At 35.5% G+C, this 24,928-nt stretch overlaps 1 protein-coding gene across 1 annotated transcript in view; it reads right to left on the bottom strand.

Moving 5' to 3' along the window:
• The window catches only part of LOC138691397 (tachykinin-like peptides receptor 86C), a 371,968-nt gene that overhangs the window by 87,574 nt on the left and 259,466 nt on the right, over positions 1 to 24,928 (bottom strand). Inside the window, exon 3 of the mRNA XM_069813309.1 lies at positions 6,340 to 6,490. Within this exon, the coding sequence (XP_069669410.1) occupies positions 6,340 to 6,490 (151 nt within the window). The remainder of the gene's footprint in view (positions 1 to 6,339; positions 6,491 to 24,928) is intronic.

The raw sequence follows: 24,928 nt of genomic DNA, 5'->3' as shown, positions 1-24,928 counted from the left end.
TTTTTTTATAGGCATTTTCCTAAATTGCTGGATGAATTTTGTTAGTAATCGTATTTGTTGTATATGGAAATATAAACCAACAAATGCACACCTGAGGAGTAACGGTTAGCGCGTCTGGCCGGAAAACCAGGTGGCTCTGGTTCGATTCCTGGTCGGGGCAAGTGACCAGGTTGAGGTATTTCCGGAGTTTTCCCTCAACCCAATATGAGAAAATGCTGGGTAACTTTCGGTGCTGGACTCCGGACTCATTTCACCGGCATTATCACCTTCATCTCATTCAGACGCTAATAACTTAAGGTGTTGATAAAGTGTCGTAAAAAAACTTACTAAAATAAAACAATAAACCAACAACGATATTTAGGGTAAAGTTGCTATCAATGGGCAGGTTCCTTCGATGGGCCGGCTCGATTTATCCATATGTATTGACAATAGGCACACTCTGGTGGCTGTTTAGTGTACTTCGGGTTGCCAAAGTGTCACCATTTTAGTTGTGAGTTGCTCGACGCAGAAACAAAGCAGCAGTGAAATGAAGTAAGGTTTTCACGTTTTTCTTCTAATTTACTAATGTAATAAACGAAGCAATTCTGTCAAATATTAATCCTTTATAAATTTCTACAGACAGTGTCTGAGAGTACGATGAATTCTCGTTATTTAGTAATATTTACATTATAAATTTAGTTACTGTGGACGGAGACAGGGTCATGTTAAACGATGCAGTGCTACTTGCCTTAGTTGCTATGAATGGGCTAGTGGCCCAATGATGGAAACCGTACCCGCGCGCACTTTCGTAACTACTGTTTCGAATTAGTTAACAAAGAGCCGTACTATCTGGTTTAATACGTGTATAATGTAAACGAATGATTATTTATACATGCATATATTATAGATATGTATACTATGTTTTCTTTCCTAGATGCCGTCAAAAATGAAATATGGTCAGTGGCAGGAAGATGATATGAGTCGTGCGTTAGCTGCAGTACGAAATGGTGATATGGGTGTCAATGAGACTGCCAGAATATATAGTGTGTCCAGGGTAATATTACAAATACATTTAGCGGGCAAGAATTTATTTTGCTGTTGAACATAAAAAAAATTATACATAGCATAGCTGATCTTCCCGCAGAAGTGGAAAATGAACTTGGTGCTCATGTTCTCAAACTTGAAGAATTTATGTTGGTATTATACCAAGGGACCTGCGCTTGCTAGCTTTTGATATAGCAGAAAGACACGAAATCACTCATAGATTGAACAAAGAAAAGGGAATTGCCGCATTTATGAAGAGACCTCCCGAATTTAACTTGCGTCGACCAGAGTCGACCTCTTTTGCTCGAGCTAAGGGGTTTAATAAAGAAAACATGTCACTTTTGACACCTTTTAGAAAATATTTGATGAAAATCAACTCGATTCAACACGAGTATTCAATGTTGATGAGACTGGTTTATCAACTGTGTAAAAGAAACCTAGATAGATGCTTGCCTTCAAAGGTAAAAGAGCAGCAAGTTCGACAGCCAGTGGAGAAAGAAGTTCCACTACTACTGCAGTTTACTGCACAAGTACTGCGTGTCAGTATGTTGCACCACTGTTCATCTACAAACGTGCGCGTTCTGCGGAAGGGTTAGAAGATGGAGTTCCAACGGGAATAATTTTTTGCTTATAATCCTGAAAGTGGATACATTAACAAAGATGTATTTACGGAGTGATTAAGGCATTTCATCGACACTGTCCGTCCTTCAAAGGAAAGAGAAGTCTTGCTTCTTCTCGATGGACATTCAACTCACACCAGAAATCTCGATGCTCTAGATATTGCTCGAGAGAATGGAGTCATCATGCTGGCATTTGCAGGACACATTACTCATAGGTTGCAGCCACTGGACGTGTCGTTTCTTAAGCATTTGAATACGCAAACCTGAAGTTGTTACCCAATTTCATATTCCACGACTGTTTGGTAAAGCGGCAACAATAGGGACTGAAGTGAATGGATTTGCAACAACAGGAGTTTGGCCAGTCTACAGGGATGTCTTCCATGATTGCCATTTTGTGGCAGCGATGTAGTTTGAAACAGATGATGTTTCCGTTATGCAAGCTTCTACAATTGAGCCTGTCAATGAGGAAATTCCAGAACCAAATAGGCCTAATTCCAGGATTCCAGAAAAAGGAGCAATAGCATCTGGAAGTCAAGATAGTTCAAAATCTCTTCCAGCTGGTGCAGTAACATTGGCACCAAAATTGCAAGTTTCCTTGGGTGAAATCTCTCCTATACCAAACAATATTTCTGTGGGAAGAAGTACAAATAAAGCTCAGAAAATGATAGTGATGACGAGTAGTCCGTACAAGCAGAGACAGGAGGATGTAAAAAGCAAACAACTAAAAGGAGACAGTTTGAAAATGCTGCACCGGAAAAGTCAGCTCAAACCAAACTCTCGTTGTCTTCAAATGATTCAACGAGGTGTAATTCTAACAAGTAGTCATGGTATTATGGCATCTGTTGCAATGACATAGAAGAAGATATGATTCACTATCTGTCATTCTAGATCATATACGTAACAGATAGATCATCGCTATGTTAAAATCGGCAGCACTTTGAAGATAACAACCGCCAGGATCGCCACCCATCCGCCGTAAACGAACACGAGATGGCAGTACAGTCGCTAATGCAATTCAAATGGGAATTATGTAGCAACTAGATGGCAGCGTAGTAAACCTGGTTGTTAACGTCAAAGACTATAAGGCCGACCTATCTGGGGTATATATGATCTAGGCTGTCATGTAACGAGTGGGTTCATGAGGATTGTGCTGGTGTTACAAAAGGAGCCAAAGTGTTTTATTGCGAAATATTATGACTAAAGTGTGACAATATTTTATAAAAGTTTCGTTTTGCCTCATTTTAGCTGCTATAAACAAAACTGAATTAATGGTTTTCATTGCAAGTTCTTTTTTAAGTTTTCAGTTTTTTATTTGGTCAGCCGAAGAGAGAAGAAGGATAGAGTTTAATTGACTTAACAATAAGTAATGGTATTTATAGTTTAATACTTCAAATGTCTTGACATGTTTTGTTTTATGTGTATATAAATTGTTGTTTTGTTTGATTAGCCCTTAAACTTTGGTTATTTTGAAATGTTTTAGTTCTGTTTAATTACACTATAGAACAAATAGGGCCTAAACTGTTTTCTTTTTATTTCTCTAAGATTGTAAACCATTTGATTTAGAAATGCTGGAGGTCTTAGCATGATTACAAACTAACAATGATGTATTTCGTTTTCTTGAGTTAATGAAATATCTGAAGATATTTCAACTGCCCTAGTGGTCTTGCTTGGGTTTGAATACACGTTCTGTGGTTCCACATGCCAACACACTACTCCTATTAATGCCGAAGATATTGTGTACTGACATTTATTTAGATGTGGGTTGTTATTTAACAATATTGTTCTGCAGCCCATTCATGGAAACTACCTGGCCCATAGAAGGAAACGAGTCTCATTCATTGGGCCGATGATGCTTATTTTTATTTTCCAAATATTTCATTAACATCGAATACTTATAACTTCTATTTGTAGCGTAGTGAAATACAGAAGATAGTATTTAAGTTTGCTTGAAAAGGAAATAAATATTACTTAATCCGAGGAGTCCACACCTGTGGAGTAACGGTCAGCCCGTCTGGCCGCGAAACCAGGTGGCCCGGGTTCGAATCCCGGTCGGGGCAAGTTACCTGGTTGAGGTTTTTTCCGGGGTTTTCCCTCAACCCAATACGAGTAAATGCTGGGTAACTTTCGGTGCTGGACCCCGGACTCATTTCACCGGCATTATCACCTTCATTTCATTCAGACGCTAAATAACCTAGATGTTGATACAGCGTTGTAAAATAACCCTTAATCGGAGGATATTATATAAGATTCTTTTTAAGTGGCCCATTGATAGCAACCTTATCCTACACAATAAAGGCTTCTATGAAATATCTCAATACGTGAACACTAACATTAGCATTATTATTATTATTATTATTATTATTATTATTATTATTATTTTTATTATTATTATTATTATCATCATCATTATCATTATTATTATTATTATTATTATTATTATTATTATTATTATTGTTATTCCAAAATCAATAACTGAAGAATAATTAGACACAATAACTTCAGCCCGGAGTTACCTCAGAGATGACTCAAGCTGTTCCGTAAGTCAACATATCAATATAAAACTTCTCAAGGAGTATCCGGTGTTCGTCCTAGATGTTACTGACATTGCCAACGTGATGCCTTATTATTCACATCTCAGAATTTTTCAAGGTAAACTTTTCTTTATAGTCTCATTGTATGTAAATATCTGTTTAGGGAACTATAATCAGGAAAAATAAAACTGTTTCCCCTGCTGTGACTCCTGTTGGAAATAATGTTTATTTCTGAACTACAGTGTCAGGCCATATCTGCGTCAAGACTAGAGCGTTGGTTATCCCTTCATGTGTCACGAGTTCGATCCCTGTTCAGGTCATGATGGAATTTTTGGTGAACAAAACAGGGGTTTCCCCTCTATCATTCCACCAACATTCTCTACCTTACGTCATTTCAGCTATAATCCGCAATAGTAAAAATAAGCTGGGGTTAAGTCTTGATATTGGTATAGGAAGGCTTGAGGCTTCGGATCCTGAGCCTTACGTGGCTCTATCAGAACTGAGACAGGATGGTGCACCTGACAGCATCATATTCACGAATGCCACCTGGATCGCCCGTCGGACGTCGACAATCATCGCTTATAATGGCTGCGCAATAGACCAAAGCAAGCCTAAGAGCAAGGGGAGCGGGTGCAGCCAAGGCAAAACAAGGACCTCGGAGTTGGTATTTTGATTAGTTCGTCAGCCTGTTATTGAATCTCAGTAACCAGGCTTCGAGACTTCGGACCCAATAGAGCAGTTCAGTGGGAAATGCGCATAACGGCGTACTGAGTATAGTGGTAAAGCGTACAGTGGGTGGGGGTACTGTAGAATGAATGCCAACAAATACGCAAAGGAAAACGCTCTGGATTTGAAGATTCTGATGAATAATTTGGTTTTCATATAAACCTAGTTTCAAACTGTGTCTGAAACTATTACACGGTTAGTAAAGTCACAGCAAGAGATGCCGGAAGCCCTCAAATTAATTTAGAAAATGATGCAGAGAATTAATGAGACACCAAGTACACCGGCTACTGAACGTGTAAAACAGAATTGGAAATCAATTTTATGTAAAAATAACGGATATGGAACATTGTGTAATATAAACAGCAAATTAGTGGACATAGAGTCACCCGAGAATAAAGGACTGTCTCTGAGAGACTGCAATTATGTTAGGTTTCTTCGTTTTGCTCCTATCACGTCATGCGACGTAGAGCGCAGCTTTTCACAGTACAAACTGTGTTTGGCAGATAAGCGAAAAAGATTTCCGTTTGAGAGGCTGAAAATGTATCTTGTAGTACATTGCAATTCGGTGCTGTAACTGCACTTCCTAAAGACGCCAATAGGATAAATGAAGAAATTAAAATTGCCACATTTTTATTTCGACCATTAACACTGTGTATAATTAAACAAAAATGCTTATAAAAGACAGAAGATAAATACTTTTCACATTGTTTTGACATTGCCATTGTGTAATGTATATTTACTTTCAGAATGTCCATATGTGTGCGTTTCCCCATACTACCGTACTCTACTCTAAATATCAACGTTGTTAACTCAACACATCTCTACCTTTCACTACCTGCAGCGAGTCAACAACCTATAGTACAAGCACTTAAACTTATTGTATCGGGTCCAAAGTCTCGAAGCCTGTCAATAACATATCTCCATTAGTTTTAACACTGAGTGGTCTTCGATTGACAAATCATCCTCAACACATTTTGTACATTGTATGACAAAAGCACGTTCCGTCCCACATTAAGTATCAGCAGAACTCTTCCATGGCAGAACATTGGCAATATAATTATTGTTTTACATTCCCAGGAACTCGAATAGTGTACATTAGTACAGATCACATTAAATATTACTTGGCACTCACGCACCAATGCGTCGTTATTTGAACATTGTCTTTAGGGCACGAAGTTCAAATAGGTAGGCCTACTACATGTTTCTTCGACGATGGCAGAGACTGACTTTCGATGACTTGTAGCCAAGTTGAAAGGAACTACGGGAATAAAATGGGAAATTTCTAGCTGAAATATCGTTGCATATAATGTTACAATCGAGAACTCTTATTTTGGAAATCTACCCATGTTCCGCCACGCCAGTACTTCGCTTCTTCTGGAGGCGAGTATGTCAGATTATCACACATTGTTTTTAGTAAATTTGCATTGAATATGACTCACCTTCCGTTTGGATTTGATGGATTCAGCCTGACGTTGAGTAAGTTCTCCTATGCTGCGGCTTCCCCACAGCTCTCGTCCCATGAGCGTGTAGCAGACAGCCATCGCCGTCACAGGAACCAGGTACGTGAGGCCCAGGAACACCAGGTTGTACCTAAATAAGTTTCACAATTAATATTATATTCATAGTAGAATTCCTGTATGTTATTCATTCAATAACAAATATTAATTTACGCGATATAATTTTGTTTACAGACACGTACATAATTAAAAAAAATCGTTCAGTAAGTATAACTCTTAAGTTTCAGATGTAGACTTTTGGATATTTCACAGTATGTTGAAACTTAACGTCTGCAATGTTTCGGAACTATAGCAGATTCCATATCTATGACAAATTGGTGCGACCTGACAACTGCAACAAAGTAAGTGACCTTTCAAGCCGTACTAATTTGTTCTGAATATGAAAACTATGCATTTCTGAAACTCTGAAATGATAAGTTGCAGAACAAGGTTCCTCTGAACACAATCAGAGGGAAGTTTAATACTTACTCTTATGGCGTTTATTCTTTCCATCGGTAACTAGCGGAGCCTAGATTATTCCTAACGGCCAGTGGTTCGAAAAGTGAATGTACGGAGACAAAATTAACTTACTTTGGTCACCCTCGTCACTGATGAAATAGTATTGCAAACATACTGAACCTTCAGAATTCATAACCTAAACTATAACAAACAGCATCATGTCATTGTGAAGTTTGACTTGCTGGTAGCTGTAGTGCAAGACAGTTATTCATTGTGAAAGAAAGGTTGTGGTGTGTCCGACTGGGTGAAGGACTGATGTTAAATGTCTACTGCAAGTTTTAGCATAAGGTACGTAGCACGTTTTAACATAATTAATATTGGATGGAATACAGAATCCCGTATTAATGACTGACGTTAAAAAAATAGGCCTAAATTTGTGATTATTATACATATTAAAATATACTTTTAAACAGAATGGATGGAAACGGATTGACGAAACCTTTTTATGCCCTATAACAATGCTTCAACATCAAAACATTTCAGGTAGTAGGTGCGGTAACTGCGGTAACCTGCGTGTTTATAAGAAATATTGCTATTCTTTATAAGGTTGTCAACACTTGCAGGCTTTTCCGAATAAGATATTACAATTAAACTTCCTAGCTTGTACTATTATAATAATTGTACTAAATTCTACAGAACTGTAGACTTCTTAAGTTCGTCCTTACTATGCAATAATTCCAGTATGCGAATCACTCATATAATATCGAAAGACATACTTTCAGACGACATTATGTCGCGCAGAAGAAAGGGTTATTCAAGTGTTAAAACATGGAAGGAAACTGTTTGAAGTGCTGCGGAAAAGAAAGTGTGACAAAAAATGAATTCTGTGATTATGTACAGGACGAATTTAGATTACAGGACTCTTAATGTTAGCACTTTTCATGCTATCAAAAATACAAATCTGATTTTCAGAATTCCTGGAAACAGTCGAGTAGAAAGGAACTACCATACGGTTTTATTGTAACACTAGAGTTGATTAAATTATAAAGTACAATTTCATACAAGTAGTACCGTACAAAATTATTGAAAGTACTTGCTTCCACTGCGTATATCTTTTCATGAATATAGTGTCAAAACAAGTGCAGGCTGATAGAAGCACTTGTCATTAAAACTCCGAAAGAGGAATTGATTTCGCAAATCAGTTGGCGTTAATATATATATATATATATATATATATATATATATATATATATATATATATATATATAATAGCCTATGTTACCTGTAACTGATGTACAAAGTTTCATAAAAATCTGTTAGATAGGCGATAAGTTATTAATTGTGTCTAAATGCACCCACTATAAAGGGATAGTGTTTATCTTATACAAGGTGTGGCAGAATGAACTCATGATTTTGCCTTTTTTTTTAAGATGGATAGATGGATGGATTTATTGAGCAATATTACACATACCGATGCACTATATTATCAGATTTTTCTCTTAAATTCAATGCACGGGTCTTCTGACCGCACATGCTATATACCTAGAACAAGTCCTACTTTGTAGGTTTCACCCCCCCCCCACCCCCTACTTCTGATTGGATCCAAATACCCTCTAGATAGATGGATTTATTGAGTAATATTATACATACAGATTTTTATATTATCATAATTTTCTCTAGAATTCAATGCACGTGTCTTCTGACCGTACGTGTTTTGTACCCAAAACAAGTCCTACTCTTTAGGTTTCACCCCCCCACCTATGATTATATTCTCTACTCTCTAAAAGAACACACATATTAAAATTAAAATGGCACAACAAAGCATAGTCTATCATATAATATACCCTAACCTAAAACAGACATAAAAGTGTATAGTTGGGTAGATACTGTTATCCCTTCCTCAGTTCGTGTCACAAACTTCAACAGCTGAAGTTCTAATCTTTCTCGCCTTCAAGAGGAACAATCCAGTCTCTTGTTCCTATTCTGTATTCCCCATGAGGTCCAGGCATGCAAGCGAACTCCTATTCTGACTTAGCATCGAGGATGGTAGATATTTTCTTCGTACATGTTCCAATTCGACACACTATAATAAAATATGTTTATAGGAGTCCTTTTCTCTGCAAAGCTGGCAAAGGCGTTCTCCTTCTTCCTTGACAATTTTATTACCCTTCCATGCCCCCAATCTTAGCCACGCTAAACCTGTTCTGCTGTCTTTGTTACAAGAATTTATGTAGTCACACCTCCCCCAGTTAAGCATGAAATCTGATTGTAAATGTAGTGAGGGCTTTTCCGAACATTGGAGCTCAATCTCTTGCCTCTCGATATCAATTAAACGTATCTTCACATTACGCCATACATTCCTTCTGTTATTCTCTCCTTTCTCTCACACCCATCCCATTCCTAAATGATGCAGCCCTCTTTATAAACCCACCCCTTTTCCCAACCCTCTCTTTGTTGAACTTTGTAGCGAATCGACCGTAGTAGCGACTGATCCCCAAATATAATTTTTAACCAGTATTTTATCACCCTAACTTTCATATGAATTACTTCGTTTTGAAGACTTATATAATACCCATCCCATAGTTGGGTGCATTGAAGCTAGGTATGTCATATCATTGGTAAAAGTGTGCCATTTATGGTTAGAATATGAATTGTTTAGGTTTACATGGCAACGATTTTTGGTTTGTTATTGAAATCAACATATCTGAATTATTTCAGTAACTATACAGAATAAACATGCCTCTGCAGTGCAAGAGTTCTAGGACCGTGACTTTATCTCAAGAACGGAATTTTTCAATGAATTTATTCATTTAATGAACGAACATCCAGGGATTATTCGTCACTTCATAATGTCAGACGAAGTCCATTGAATTGTATGGTAGTGTAAGTAAACACAACATGCAGGGGCGTAGCGTGCATGGATGCGGGTGATGTGTCGTATCTCCTGAATTTTTCTGAACAAAAATATATTTATCGTTATTTCCCGGCACCTTATTTTGTGTGTATCGTGTTATATCTATTACACATAATAATTATTATTGCAGATTACATTTAAATTTTAAAGGTCGCTGTTACAGCAATGGAAATATATTACACGAAGTGACAAAGGCGCGCGCCCTATCCAACTTATTAACGGCGAGTTCTTACTCCCAAGAAATGTGACTGTGTATGTCGCATCAGTAGGGCTATGTCAGAGCGAGGCAACGTGCAACTGCTGAGTGGAAGAACGTCACTTATACCAGTGTGCAGAGGATGCGATGTAGATTACGCATTTGGCGATGCGCATGTACTTAGGCTACATTCAATTTTTCTGTATGTTTTATAACCCCGCTGCATGGTATATTTTGTTAATATTAATAGTAACACTTTCAGAAATATTTGTGAGAGCTGTGCTTTATTTATAGTGCTTTTTAAGTTAATCTATAATATTCTGTATAACTGCAGTCCCTAAATGTGTAGTTTTGCCACAACTTTCAAGCGATAGAATACCCTAGCCTATGTGATTTAAGAATCGCATCTGCGGGTAAAATTGCCGAACCGGGAACTTCTGTGTTGCTAATAATGACTATTACACTTTTACTACGTCATACAACTTTTGACCAATAAAACGGTACGAAAGGACATGTTTCAACCAATCATGGCTGCTTATCGCACAGTTTTATCGCTTCCCTAGCATTTGTTTAATTTTATAGCTTCCCTAGCATTTGTTTATTTTTATCATTACACTAGCATTTGTTTCTCTCAAACTGTGAATTCTTTATGGTAGGCCGACTATAAAACATGCCTTGCGATCGTCATTTGTAACATAATAATTTTCATTTTCTCTAGGTAAATCAAAACCTCTAGTGAGATTAATAAAACTGTTTGTAGATCTGTAGAAATGAGTTATTTTGCGCCTTTGTTTATTGCTTTCTCATGAAAAATCTGTGTGGAATGATACAGACTACAGTGATTTAAATAACATTTACAGATCCATGAAACGACACAAAGACTCCGCAAGTCATAATAAGTATGGCAAAAGAAGTGCATTTCTTTGACAAAACCCTAAGCATTGAATTTAATTTAAGTGATCAATAGGCTATATGCCAAAAATATAGAATACCTTCTAAAACTTCAGAAAAAGATAATATCTTTTCATTAATTCCCAAGCATTAATATGTATTAAATAAACTACTTTCTGACATTAAAATTATTATAGTTATAATATTAACCACAGGAATACTTTTCACTCTTTCTATTGAAAAGCATAGGGAACTTGTTCGACAGAACAGAAAAATTCTTGACCATTCTATAAGAGTCTTTGAAAATTAGGCTTGCTTTAGAGGGCATGACGAGTGGAAATCCTAAAAAAATAAAGGCAATTTTATAGAACATTTGAATGAGATTGCAAAGCACGACAGTTAATTGAAAACATAGGGCCTACTTAGAATACTCCACTGTATTTTGTGGCATTTCACCTTCAATTCAGAAATGTCAGAGAGATTTGATATTTTCAGTGGGCGAAGTCATGGATGATAAAAGTAGGAAAGTGGATTGTAAAGCACTGTTAGTAGCTTTAATTCTGGATGACAGCTCTGACATAGTATGAAATCGCAGTTATCTTCAATTCTGCGATATATAACAGAAGATGGCGACATTGAAGGAGTTTAAAAAGGAACAGACATAAGCATGGATAGTCAGAAAATGCTCTCCTTGAACATGCTCTCGAAGGCATTAACGATTTTGATTGCTCAAACCTACGAAGGAGTGGCTGTGAAGGCGGGAGAACATAATGATTTACTTGAATAATTTCGTATCCACTGTAAGTCAGCGATTTTTGTATACGCTACGCGTACAAATTAAACTTCGTCTAAAATCAGTCTGCCAATTTTATGAAACAAGTAAAAGTGATCACTAATTTTGCTGGATTTTCGACTTTTTTCTCTAAATCATCAAAGTTGGAATGCTTATTTGAATCAATAATGGATAATGAAGATTGTGAATAGGACATGAAACTGTCGTTTGTGCACGAGGGCTCTTAAGTTTAGTGAAGGATTATGATTTTATTTTCTGCTAATATTATTCGCTGCAATATCCTCACACTCTGATATGTTTAAAAAAGTAACAGATATTCCTTTTTGTGAAACAAAAATTCGTAATTTCGAGGAGTACAAGTAAGGACTGAGAAATACTTTGGGGAATTTGGGAAACACATGGATGATTTTGCTGCTGAATCTGGATTTGAAAGATCACGGCTGGATGCAATCCTGGGAGAGGATAAGAAAATTTTAAATAGGTATTTGAACAATGAAATCCTGCACGTTATCAGAATAGATATTATTCAAAAGTTTGCTGAAAATTCCAAATTGAAGCTTTTGAGTATGCTTGATCAACTCAATTTACCACATTTGCATATTCGCTTCCTGAAGAAATATTGTTAAATCTAAAAGAAAATTATGAAGCTTATTTTGATTTACTGTATTATCAACAGTATAGCCGGTCTCGTTCTATGCACTTTCGTCTTTCGTGTTTTATGTAAACACGACAAGACTTCGACCGGTAAATATCCTTATAACTTATGCTACAAGGAAATTATAAAGAAAATTTGAAAATTCAACTCAAACTTTCATCAAAAAGCGGCTATTTCCAGGAACGAAACTCCAGCATATAACGAAAGCAGACTACAGTATTTTAACCATTTAAAAAATCGCATCCCAATGTCAAAATGTCACGCGACGTAACTGAAAACTTGCAACACTGGGGCGCTCAGAACCCTCGTGAAATGCATATGAAACCTCTTCATAGCCAGGAGGTGACAGTTTGGTGCGGGATATCGACATTGGGTATAATTGGTCGTTATTTTTTGAGGATGCAAAGAGCCATGAGGTTACTGTGATATCTGACCGATGCATTAGTATCGTGACCGAATTTTTCTTTTCCATTGTTACGTCTTCGAAATATTCACATCGCTGGAATTTGGTATCAACACGACGGGGCGACATCACATATGGCTCGGAATTCGATGGAGACTTTACGAACCGTGTTTGGACATAAAGTCATTTCCCGCTTTGGTGATATCTCTTTTTTATTTATTTATTTTTATTTATTTATTTTTCTAATAATTCTAACATAAAATATAATATAAACAGCAAAACTTTAGCTCGGCCCTGAAAGAGTAGAACTCGTGCTCAGGGGTGTTCACCTTATTTGACTGCTTGTGACTTTTTTTGTGGGGGGGGGGTACTTAAAGAGCAAAGTGCACGAAATTCGTCCAGCAGTTTTAAATACTCTGAAGCAGAGAATTACGGAACAAATTTATTAAATTCCTCCAGACATGCTACTGCGCGTCATGGAAAAGGTCATGAATCGGGTGAGAGAGTGCATCAGTGTCAATGGATGACACTTGGTGGACATTATTTTCATGAATTAACTCTGAATTTGTGCTCTGTAGAACAGCAAACTTGAGCCACTTAATTGATTGGTCTTTCAATAAATGTTAATGGCAGGTTTCTGTGTAGTAAAGATTTCAAAATTATTATTTTGGCCCACCTTGAACAAATCTATTCAGAGCTTGCAAACAAAAAAAAAATAGATGCTACATGTAAATCCTGTACAAAGTTTCATAAAAATATATTAGATACGAGAGAAGTTATTAATTTCATTCACTTAGATTTACGTTTAGATCCGCTGTGCAATGGGAAGAAAATAAACAGGAACACTGAAAAACAAAGGACATTTTCAAACTGTACGTTAGTAGGCTCAAACGATATGGGCCTGACATGATGGTCTATTGTAGTCCGCACAGAAAAAATGTATAATAATGGTTTACGTATCCTTTCCATCGTTTAGAAAACTATTTCTATGATACTAAATTTCTGTATTATTTTTTATAACCTTAACAGGTTTTTCCACAGTTCTTCTCTATGGAGTTGATGCAGTTCGGTATGTATCGAAGAGGAGATTAATCAATTTTGCACTTCATGCAAGTGGGGAATTTCCTAATTCGTGCTTTTTAGATGAACTTGTTTCAGTCTAGAGATGGCAGTTTATTATTTACAGTCCAATGTTATTTATATTGCATCTTCGGGGTGTTCGGCGTATCAATCATGATGGTAGGGATGATTCCACTGTAATGCAATTTTTTATTTGTATTTTCTTCTCAATTTGTTCTAATTTTAATGGGTTTTAAGCAAGAAATATTGCAGGATTGAGTAACTCATATAAATTAGGTTACTGACATGAACCAACAGCCTACAGACTCGGAAGCATTATGCAGCTTACATCAGTGACAAATCACTCGCAATTATTATTACATTATATCAGATATCGATGAAGTCGTTGGATTCTCTGTTCACGAGCTTTGTGATATTCACTTAATTTGTGAAGAAGAGAACTGTATTGTGAGAACCGTCCTTCAGCGTTATTGAGAACGCATTCCCAAGCATCTGTTTTCTGCACGTGTAGTTACACAAATATTAAGATTAAGAATGGAATCATCGGTCTGATCTGATTCATTCTACGAACATGATATTAATTGCGTGAAAATAATTCTGCGAGATGAAGTAGAACCTTATTTTTGAAATGTTGAATAACGTTTACCTACGAGCCCGCGCTATATACAAAACGTAAATCACACTGACGACTAACATCGTTAAATGCCAATAACTCACTACCTGTAAAAAATAAATAAACACAAAACTATACGCAAGTTAAATAATAAAAAATAATATAGAGGTTTCTATCTATAAAAATTAGTTTTATTCCCTAATTATAATAATAATAATAATAATAATAATAATAATAATAATATTATTATTATTATTATTATTATTATTATTATTATTATTATTATTATTATTAGTCTATCATTATAGACAACAAGAAAGAACAAAATTCAAAATTCTTTAACTCTATAAAAGATACTTTCGGATCGGACTTGATCTCAGATCCTAAATGTGAAATATCCAGATCAGATTTATGCATGGACATGATATTTGTCAGAAATATCAATAGGCTTTCTTGTATGAAATTTATATCTTATTTAAGTTACCAATAGCTATACTAAGTATAGGCTAACTCAAAATGCCAAATTGTGAAGTTATTGAATGAATGTATGTTGCATTTAATTATTGTACATGGTACCTCCTATTATTATTGTAAATGTATATATTTTACTGTTATATTTAATAAAACGTAAAATGTATACGTACATATAGAAGTACATTACATAAGCGTCATTGAACCGTAAAACTTGGGAACAGAGTTTCCCCTTTAAATGTTTGCCTAGTTCCTGCACTGTAGTATGTGCACAATTTCGGAAATTTATATCCCTTCCAATCTGTATGATATAAATCCATGCTTTACATATTAGTGACAATATTATGGAGTTCGGTGCACAATAAATGCACGTGAAATAAACGGATTGGCTTTATATTAGGAGGCAAAGAATAATTCCGGATGACGTATTTCTAGATCACACTGCATTTCTTTCCTACTGAATTGATAAATGGATTGAAAACTTGCACCTTTTCCTTGCGAGGCAACACGATTAAAAAGACATAAGATTTATCAATGATCCAGGTCAGGAAAATATTTGATAATGTGATTCGACAAGGATTGACGTTATCTCGATCATTAAATTCAAATCCGGGATGTTGCTACGTATAGCGTCCAACGTTTTGGAGTAACGGTTAGCAAGTCTGACTGTGAAACCAGCGGATTCGTGTTCAAATTCTAGCTGGAACAAGTTACATGATTGGTTTTCCTTTTCCGAGGATTTCCTCTCAACCGATCGAAGCAGAATTTTTGTGTTACCTTCGGCATTCCACCTCGGATCCACTTCACCTCCCTTACTACACTTCATCATCATTACTACACTTCACCTCTTTTATCATCCTCCACTTCGGGCTTGCTCTGATGTACAGTCAGTAGCGGGCCGCCACCGAACTTGAACCCCTTGGTAAGTACTCATTAGTTGCTGGTGGTAGTGCTATGTACCATGGGCTCTCTTCTGAGTCGATAGTACCTCGTGGGGTCTGGATTGAGGGACAGCGGTGATGCCTACGTGGAAAGGTGAAGGGATTCTGCAGGTTGCAAGTCTGTAGAGCGGGAGGCCTTAGGGCATGCACATCAATCCATTCCGGATAGCACAATGGGCCCTCCCTAGCTGTTTAAGTTTGAGTGTAGTCCCTGCCCGTGCCCCTCACCTTAAGGGGGAATAGTGGACTACTGTACGCATGGAACAACTTGAAAGAGTTAATGTGTAAATTCTCATGTAGGAGCTTCTCGATGAACAAAAATTAATATTATTATTAAAATTTACATCCCGAGACGAGAATTTGGTCAGTCTTCATAGTTTTCTGCCCAAGGACAGGTCTTTCACTGCAAACCGACCATTCTCCAATCTCCCATAATTTCTAACTTTCTCTTAGTCTCCGCATATGATCGTCCATCATCTGATATCTTCTGCCCTGAGCTATTCTCCCGTTCAACATTCCTTCCTGTGCATTCTTCAGTAGGCAGTTTCTTCTTAGCCAGTGACTCAACCAATTTATATTTCTATCCCTTACCAGTTTCAGCATTATTCTTTCGTCGCCACTCTTTCCAACACAGCTTCAGTTCTTATTCTGTCTGTCCATTTTACAAAACTCCAATATTCTCCATATTCACATTTCAAATGCTTGTAGTCATTTCTCTTATTTCGTCGTAATAGCCATGTTTTTGCGCCATACAGTGTGTCACTCGATACAAAGCATTTCACGAATCTCTTTCTTGTGTTAGTTCTTTTTTCCAGAGGTCCGCATAATGCTCCTTTTTCTATTAAAAGCTTCCTTTGTCATTAATATACCCCCCTTTGACTTCCTGGAAGCAGCTCATGTTATTTATTATAGTAAACCCCAAGTATTTGAAGCTGTCAAACAATCTGGTCATGATCCTGGGAAAATGTTACATCATGTGAGGTATACATCCGAAAAAGAGGCCTTACGCTTACAGCCTCTAAGGCATATTAAAGTAAGTTAGGGAACGATTTTTACTTCTGATAATCAGATTAGCGCTATTTTACGGTATCCAAGTCATTATGCAGTTGAAATTGAGCTCTCCGTAATGACGCCGCTATTTATTTGCTAAGATGTAACCCTAAAAATGATATTTTATTATTATTTCATTATGTAAGACTTAATATTGGTAAGCTGGTGTAAGATTTTTATTCTTGACTATTACACTTTTACTACGTCACGTACGGAACGACATGTTTCAACCGATCAAGGCTGCTTAACCTACAATATTTATCCTCGCCCTAGCATTTGTATCATTGTTTGCCAACATTGTACATTAAATAATTATACGTTTTAAAATGATTCATCGTCTGCAACATGGCCATCTCCTACATGGCGAGCCTCAGCGAGATTGTGAGGTATGCCATGTACCTATTACGGTCCAACATATTCGAATTTTATTGCATTGCACAAAAAATATGACCGTGACCGTCGACAGTGTGAAATTCGGCCGACTCTACGTGAAGCTCTTGGAAATGAATTTAATTTTACAAATGCAGTTCTGAAATTTTTATCGAATACAGAACTTCACAGGGTGACTTAGTTTTTATTGACCCGTTTTGATTATCCTCCGTACCCTTTACATCCGGAGGTTATATTTGTTGTTTTATATACCTTTTAACATACTTGACATTTCGAACCTTTTACATCCGAATGTTTTATGAAATGTATATTGTTTTGTAATACGCCATATAATTTATTTCAGGTAGTATTTGTTTTATTATTGTATTGTTTCTTTTTAAATACTACCTAAGATCTGAGAACTGCTCACTTTTATATTTTTTATGCCTTGTTGAAAATGCATTTGTGAACCTCGTTTTCACGTTGACAACCTTTCTTAGTTAGTTTTTAGCATTCAGCTTATTTTATTGTATATGTTTTTGATTTTGTTAAGAATTTTAAGGGCGCAAATAGCCATAACAGTTGACGCGTCCTTTTAAACTCCACTCACTAACTAAAATGATTCATGTCATTTCATCATCCTTAATTATAGTTTTCTATCTTTTATAGCTTCTGCTGTATGAGATTATGGATAGTTACATATCAGAGATTGTTTAGTATATGTTATTAATTGAAGTGGAATGCAACTGTTTTAATAAAAATGAAATTGAATTAACAAAGCCTTCTTCACTAGTAATCGTCCATATGAAGATTGTATAGTTCGCGCATATGGTAACAAGAAAATACCTGATCATAACACACTATACACTAGCGTAATATTTGTAAGATGAGATGGTACAATAATATATTTTCAAGGTAGTTTAGTATTTGAGTAAGTCAATTGATGTTTTATTTTATTAGAGGAATTTATTTGTTCTAATGTTTATACACTTTCTTCTAATCGTGTAATAGTCAATCAAATCTCACTCGATTTTCGATTTTCTGTAGATAAATCAAAACCTCTAATGAGATTACTGTAGATAAATCGACGAATGCTGCTTAACGATACCCAAGCCGCTACGCAGTCGAGAAGTGAGCTCTCCCTAATTAGGCGACTATTCGTAAAAGTTTGCCACAAATACATTACAGTTTATTAACTCATTGATATGACTTAGAATAATTTTTATTCTGATAACATCCTAAGCACTGCTTTTCGGTATCTAAGCCGTTAGGCAGTTAGGAAGTAAGTTCTTTGCAGGTAGGTCACTGTTAGTCATTTAAAATATACCATAGGTATGTTATAGTTTATTATTTACTCATGAAGTAAGGTCGACTCTAGTAGAAGGTCGGAAGGCGGAAACTTGGCAACATGTGCATCAGGCATCAATCTTCTTACGAGCGCGTGGTGTATGTGATTTAAGCCTTGGTTTCGAGTATTGACGGGTATTTACAATTTATGCTGAGTTTCCTTTTTACGTTTTGGCATTAAATCAGCCAAGTATGCATTCCTAAAATAGTCCTGGGAAGCATTGGAAACAGCAAATGATATATAACCTGAAAGAAACGGTAGATGTACCGGTAGCTCCAGTGTGAGAGTTATCCAAGACCCTGATACATTTAGCTTTGAAGTTGATACCTCCAGCCTTCTGTACATATCAGGTATGCCTCTTTCAAGGTATCCCCAAGGATATATTCCTCACTTTGTATTGATTACTTGGAGGGAAAGAAACCAACAATCAATAAATTTATTTTGACACTTTGAATAAAGAAGGATTTTACTCTTCCTTCATATTGTGTACTTTACATTGAAACAATTGCCTACTGCTTTGTAAATATATTGATTTCAAACAGTGTTAATGAAGAAAACTATGTAAAATGTGGAAATTAAAAGAAGTTGCAGAAGTTACTCTCAAAAAAGTGTTGTGTAATGATGTTGGCTTTTTAAATGATGTTTATCCATGTGCGACAGAATAAGTTAAACTTGCTGATAAAATACTTTCAGTCGTCGTAAACATAGTTAAATAATATTATTCAAAGGCAAGAAATGATATCATAGGTGCCAGTTAACCAGTATATGGTTAATGGAGAAAATTGCAAGACATTTTTGAAAATAATGTGAAAAATGTAGGCCTAAATAAGATAAAACGTATTTAATATAGTGTACAGTCTAGGCCTAGACATTTAGGCCTAGGAATTGTACAGTATGTGTTGAGTATTGCATGTAATGTAATGGAATAATGTTTTGATAAACAATATAGAACTGCCGTGTAGATATTGGCAATAAGATAAAAATATCTAATAATAAAGACACGATTCCTTTTAAGATATCTACATTGTCTTTTTATAAATTAATATTACTGAAGTTTGAAAAAAGTGGCCTAGCCTGACTGGATAGATACATTAATGCTGGCTGAAAACCAACGTAAGCCTATGACCTAAATAAATTACAATGTAACAATATGTGTTTAATATTCATGCCTATGAATCGTACGCCTATGTGTTTGAGTTTTATACATAATAATGTAATGGAATATTTTTATAAATAATATAAAACTATAGCATGTGGGAAATAACGAGAAAAACAATGAAGACACGACTAATTTAATACAAAGATTAATCCTTGTATTAAATTACAGCAATTATTCAAGGTTTAAAAAAATGTACAGTATAAGAGGATTACTTTACTTTGTTGCAAATGTAGCTATGTATCTATTTATAATCCGTAATGTATTATACTGGCTCCTTGTACGACGTATGTTTAACTTTTTATCAGTTTTCTTCTGATATTAACATTAAAACTCTTTGGTTCTGTTAGCGAAGCATGACAGCAGTATGACTAACAACAGCAGATGACACAGTGTTGCCAAGTTGAGCCTTCCGACTTTCTACTGGAGTGAACCATGGTATGACTCAACATTGGTAAGTTATGAAATTATTTTTTATGATAACAGGTTAGCAGCACTGCTTTGCGGTATCTAAGGCTTTACGCAGTCGAGAAGTAAGCTCTTCATAATTCGATCGTTATTCATTTGTTAAAATTTAACCTAAAAAAAAATTATGATGTTTATTCATTAGGCCCAAGCACGTTATTGTAAAGTTAGGGCATGCGTCTGCATATGATAAAGTGGTGAGCATTGCATAACATCCAGGCGTTACGCAGACCAGGAGTAAGCTTCTCTTAGACAGCTTGTCGCTGCTATTTTGTTAAACTTTACCAGGAAAATATTCTAAATTTGTTTGTTGCTTACAATACTCATTAAGTACAAGTTAATATTGGTAAGGTAGATTGTGATTTCTATTTCTGTTCAACCGATCAGCACTCGTTTGCGGAAATCAGACCGTTTCGGCGAGAAATAAGCCCTCCATAGTCACGACCTGATTAATTTGTTATCAGTTAGCCTGGACATGCTATAACTTAGTATTGACTGATAAATGAGTGACTTAGTATTGTTATATCTAATATATAATGACTAGGCAGCGTAACTTCAGGCTCTGAACATGTCATTTTATGGATCTAAAATAGTCTCTAAACTGTTCTATTTTGCGGCTATAACATATAAAATGGGCAGTAATTATTTCCTGAGGAAAGACACAACTTTAAGTTATTACATTAACTTAATGCACTCTTTTAGAATTGAAAAGAAACTTATATTTCACATTTTGCATGTGTACCGACACAAACTGAAGTACTCTTCTCTCTGAGTTGCAGTATTTTTCATTCATCAATCACATTTCCATAGTTTGCTTCACAGTAGACGATAAAAACATTTTCTGATTTATCCTTTAAGAACTTATAACATTTTTCATTCAGAATTAATTTATAACCCGAAAAAGAGTCCTCTACGTCGACTGGAGAAATGGCACGAAATATTAGATTTGGAACTACACGAAACTGGTAATTCAACTTCGTTACTCTTTTCGATTAAAATGTTAGTGGCAATGAATGAAGTGTTCAGTGTGATGTTTTCCGCAACATAATGTCCAACTTGTTTTTCATTCTTTCTCCAGCAGTTCCAAGTACTCCAGAAAGTTTCTCTTTTGCGATATTCAGTAGCTCAAGTTGTTCACAGAAGGGATTTCCATTACTTTCAGGACCAGTAATCAAGTTTGGAATGTAAGTTGGGATTTGATATAGCCCACGCATATCAAGTCACTATGAACTCCCTAAGGTAACACCTGGATTAGCAATAAGAAAGGTCTATCTTGTGGCCAATGGACCGAGGCCATTAAAATGAGCACCAAAGTTATCGCAGTTAGATCTCTCCCCGGTAGAAGCCTTAGCAATACCCATTGCAGGAGATGCAATGAGCATGAAACGTTACCCCACGTGCTACGTTTCTGCCCTCAGGGCGAATTACTGCGAATTGACAGACATAAGACAGTCCGCTCAATAATTGCTAACAGATTAAGGGAACATGGTGAATACGAAGTATATGAGGAAGTTCCATGTCTTTCTACGGCAGGATCTACATGGCATGCTGGCATAATAATTGACCGAGAAAAAAAACTGGTCTCGTTCTTGACCCCACTGTAAGGTTCGAAATTAATGAAGATCAACCAAAGCAGGTACATGAAGAGAAACGCGCTATTTACCGTCCATGCTGTGATGATCTCAGTCATAAATATAATATTCAAGATTGGAATGTCATTGGACTTATGTTTGGTGCACGAGGAACAATTCCCAAATTTACATTGGAGATCCTCAAAAAATTAAAGGTTCCTGATAAGACTCTTCAGTCAATTGCATCAACCATTTTAAAATATTCATTGAACATCATCAATCACCATCTCTATTCATCTTTATAATATTCGATGTATATTATTTATTTTTAATAAATTTTTATCGTTTTGATAGCTACCACATCTTGTCGCAGAATATTCTTTTTTTTTTTAATTTCATTATGTATTTTTTTAACATTAATTTACATTTTCTTTTTTGTTCATTTGAATTGATTAGGATGCCGACATTTTAAATCCAAGATTTGGACGGCTATCATTTTGAGGATATTCCCTATGATAATTTTCTTGACTTGAGATACACAAATTGCATCATCTTCAAAGGTTGTCTTTCTTCACTAAACACCTGAAAGAAAATGTTTTTGAAATATAATTTTAAAGATTTGTGAAATTTTATTTTGTTTTAGAAATCTGAACAAGTATTTGAATAGTCTGCAAGTAACAACGTATTTTAACATACCAAATTTGAAAGTATGTTTTAATTACAAACTTGTTGCAGACTTGGGAAATAATAATCCTGTCATTCGTCGTGTGTTGAGGGAATTCCTTAACGAATGACGAATTAATGATGCTTTAGGTGATTTAATTCTCGTAATTGCGCAGTACAAATTTGCCTACCATTCAGATGTCAAAGAACGAACTGGTCTGTGATAGAATAGGAAATGTGCAGTTGCTACTTAAATGAAACTTCAAATTTTATATTTGAATAAAAAGGGATAGTGGACATTCCGATGTGAGAAAGGGGTTGTAATCCGTTTTGGGAATTAAGCAGTACAGGCTGTTGAGGAAAACAGTCGACAGTTACAAAAAGTGATGCAAAAACAAATACAACTTAAAACTAGTTGCAAAACATTATGCAAAATTAATAAACAAATATAAACAAGCAAATAGTACTATCGTCGAAATAGGCATTTAGGTGCTATAAAAATTCTTCATTGAAGTTTACATATCCATGACATTGTACAAGTTATGAATGCCACTACCTGACAATTGAATACTATAATTCAACTCTGGTTTGTTATAATAAACTTATAGTTTCTGTATGTATGGAATTTTGTCCCATAGCAGTAGGATATTTACTCCAGGCCAGGGGCAAAGATCCATTTTCTTCATTTGTAACATTATTTTAAATATAATTTTAGTAGATCATAAGTCAGTTTTGAAGTTATAGCATTGTGAAATGTCTGATTCTAGGTTTATTGTGTACAATTTTCATTGTCATGTAACTAGAAAAGCAACAGGTAAAAAACAAAAAAGTGCGCTCTACGGTTGCCCTTAACTTTGAACTTTGACATTTTCTTTGATATAGCTCTTGAAGTTATCTATACTAATAATAAATCTGTAAGCGAAATTTTTCTGGTAATTTTCGATTTTCCAAAAATAATTGGTGTTAACATGTATAATTAATCATCCTGAAACCGAAAATCGCTTTTTTGAAATTTTTGTTTGTATGTCTGTCTGTCAGTCAGTCAGTCTGTCTGTCTGTCTGTCTGTCTGGATGTTTGTTACCTTTTCAAGCGATAATGGCTGAACGGATTTCGATGGAAATTGGAACATAAATTAAGTTCGTTGTAACTTAGATTTTAGGCTATATGGCATTCAAAATTCTTTATTTAAAAGGGGGTTATAAGGGGGCCTGAATTAAATAAACCGAAATATCTCGCTTATTATTAATTTTTATGAAAAAATGTTACATAACAAAAGTTTCTTTAAAAATAATTTTCGATAAGTTTTATCACAAGCAAAATTTTGATAGGACTGATATTTAAGTCTGTCTGTCTGTCTGTCTGGATGTTTGGTACCTTTTCACGCGGTAATGGCTGAACGGATTTCGATGAAAATTGTAATATAAATTAAGTTCGTTGTAACTTAGATTTTAGGCTATATGGCATTCAAAATACTTTATTTAAAAGGGGGGTTATAAGGGGGCCTGAATTAAATAAACCGAAATATCTCTCTTATTATTGATTTTTGTGAAAAATGTTACGTAACAAAAGTTTCTTTAGAAATTATTTCCGATAACTTTTATCCCAGGATATACAAGAGTTTTAAAATAACAATACAATACATTTCCACAGCCGCCTCAGATTATAGTGTCGTTGTTCCGTAACATCTATGTGGAAAATATTAAATTATGTAGTAGGAAGAAAAACAAATTTATTCATTCTATGGCGGTAGTGCATAGGAGATCGTGAATTCTTACATTTTCGAAAGAAATAAATATAATTAAGTTATATATAGTAGATTGTATTATTTGCTGCATCACTATTTAAGTTATTTAATAGAGCAAAAATCTGAACATCGATATGTGACATAGGAGTTATTGTAGGAACGACGACGATGGCTACAATGAAATCAAAACAAATGACTCCATCTATTTAAGGCGGCCTTGACGTTTATCAATATTAATATACAGAGAATATTTTGTGTGTTTGTATGAAGTACTCTCAGAAGCTAATTAACCTTCACTATTTGAAATTTGTAATTTCTCTAGACGGATGTAATGCTACAAATGAGGACTGAAGTAAGATGAAAAGAAATCTGTACGCACAGAAAGCTTGATATTCTGTCGAAATATTGTATAACTTAATTATTGCAACTTTATTTGGTCCACATAAAATACTCTAATTTTATACGCTCCTTTTACCATAGACATTACTGGAGCTGAATTATTTTAAAAGGGTCATAATTTACCCATATTCATTTCCTGTGTTTCTTATTTTTTTATTTGCATAATCAATGATATACAACCGAGCGAGTTGGCTCAGGCGGTAGCATTTGAGACACGCATTCGGGAGTCCCGGGTTCAAACCCCGTGGCCGACCAATCTGACTGGGGTTTTTCATGATTTCCCTTAGTCATAAAGGCAAATGCCGGACTGGAAAGCTACATGCCATTATTCATCACCGCCTCAATTACCA

Source organism: Periplaneta americana, chromosome 16 (genome assembly GCF_040183065.1).
Source record: "Periplaneta americana isolate PAMFEO1 chromosome 16, P.americana_PAMFEO1_priV1, whole genome shotgun sequence".
NCBI lineage: Eukaryota > Metazoa > Arthropoda > Insecta > Blattodea > Blattidae > Periplaneta > Periplaneta americana.
Note: the sequence above shows the minus strand (reverse complement) of the source record. Positions and strands in the feature narration are given on the sequence as shown.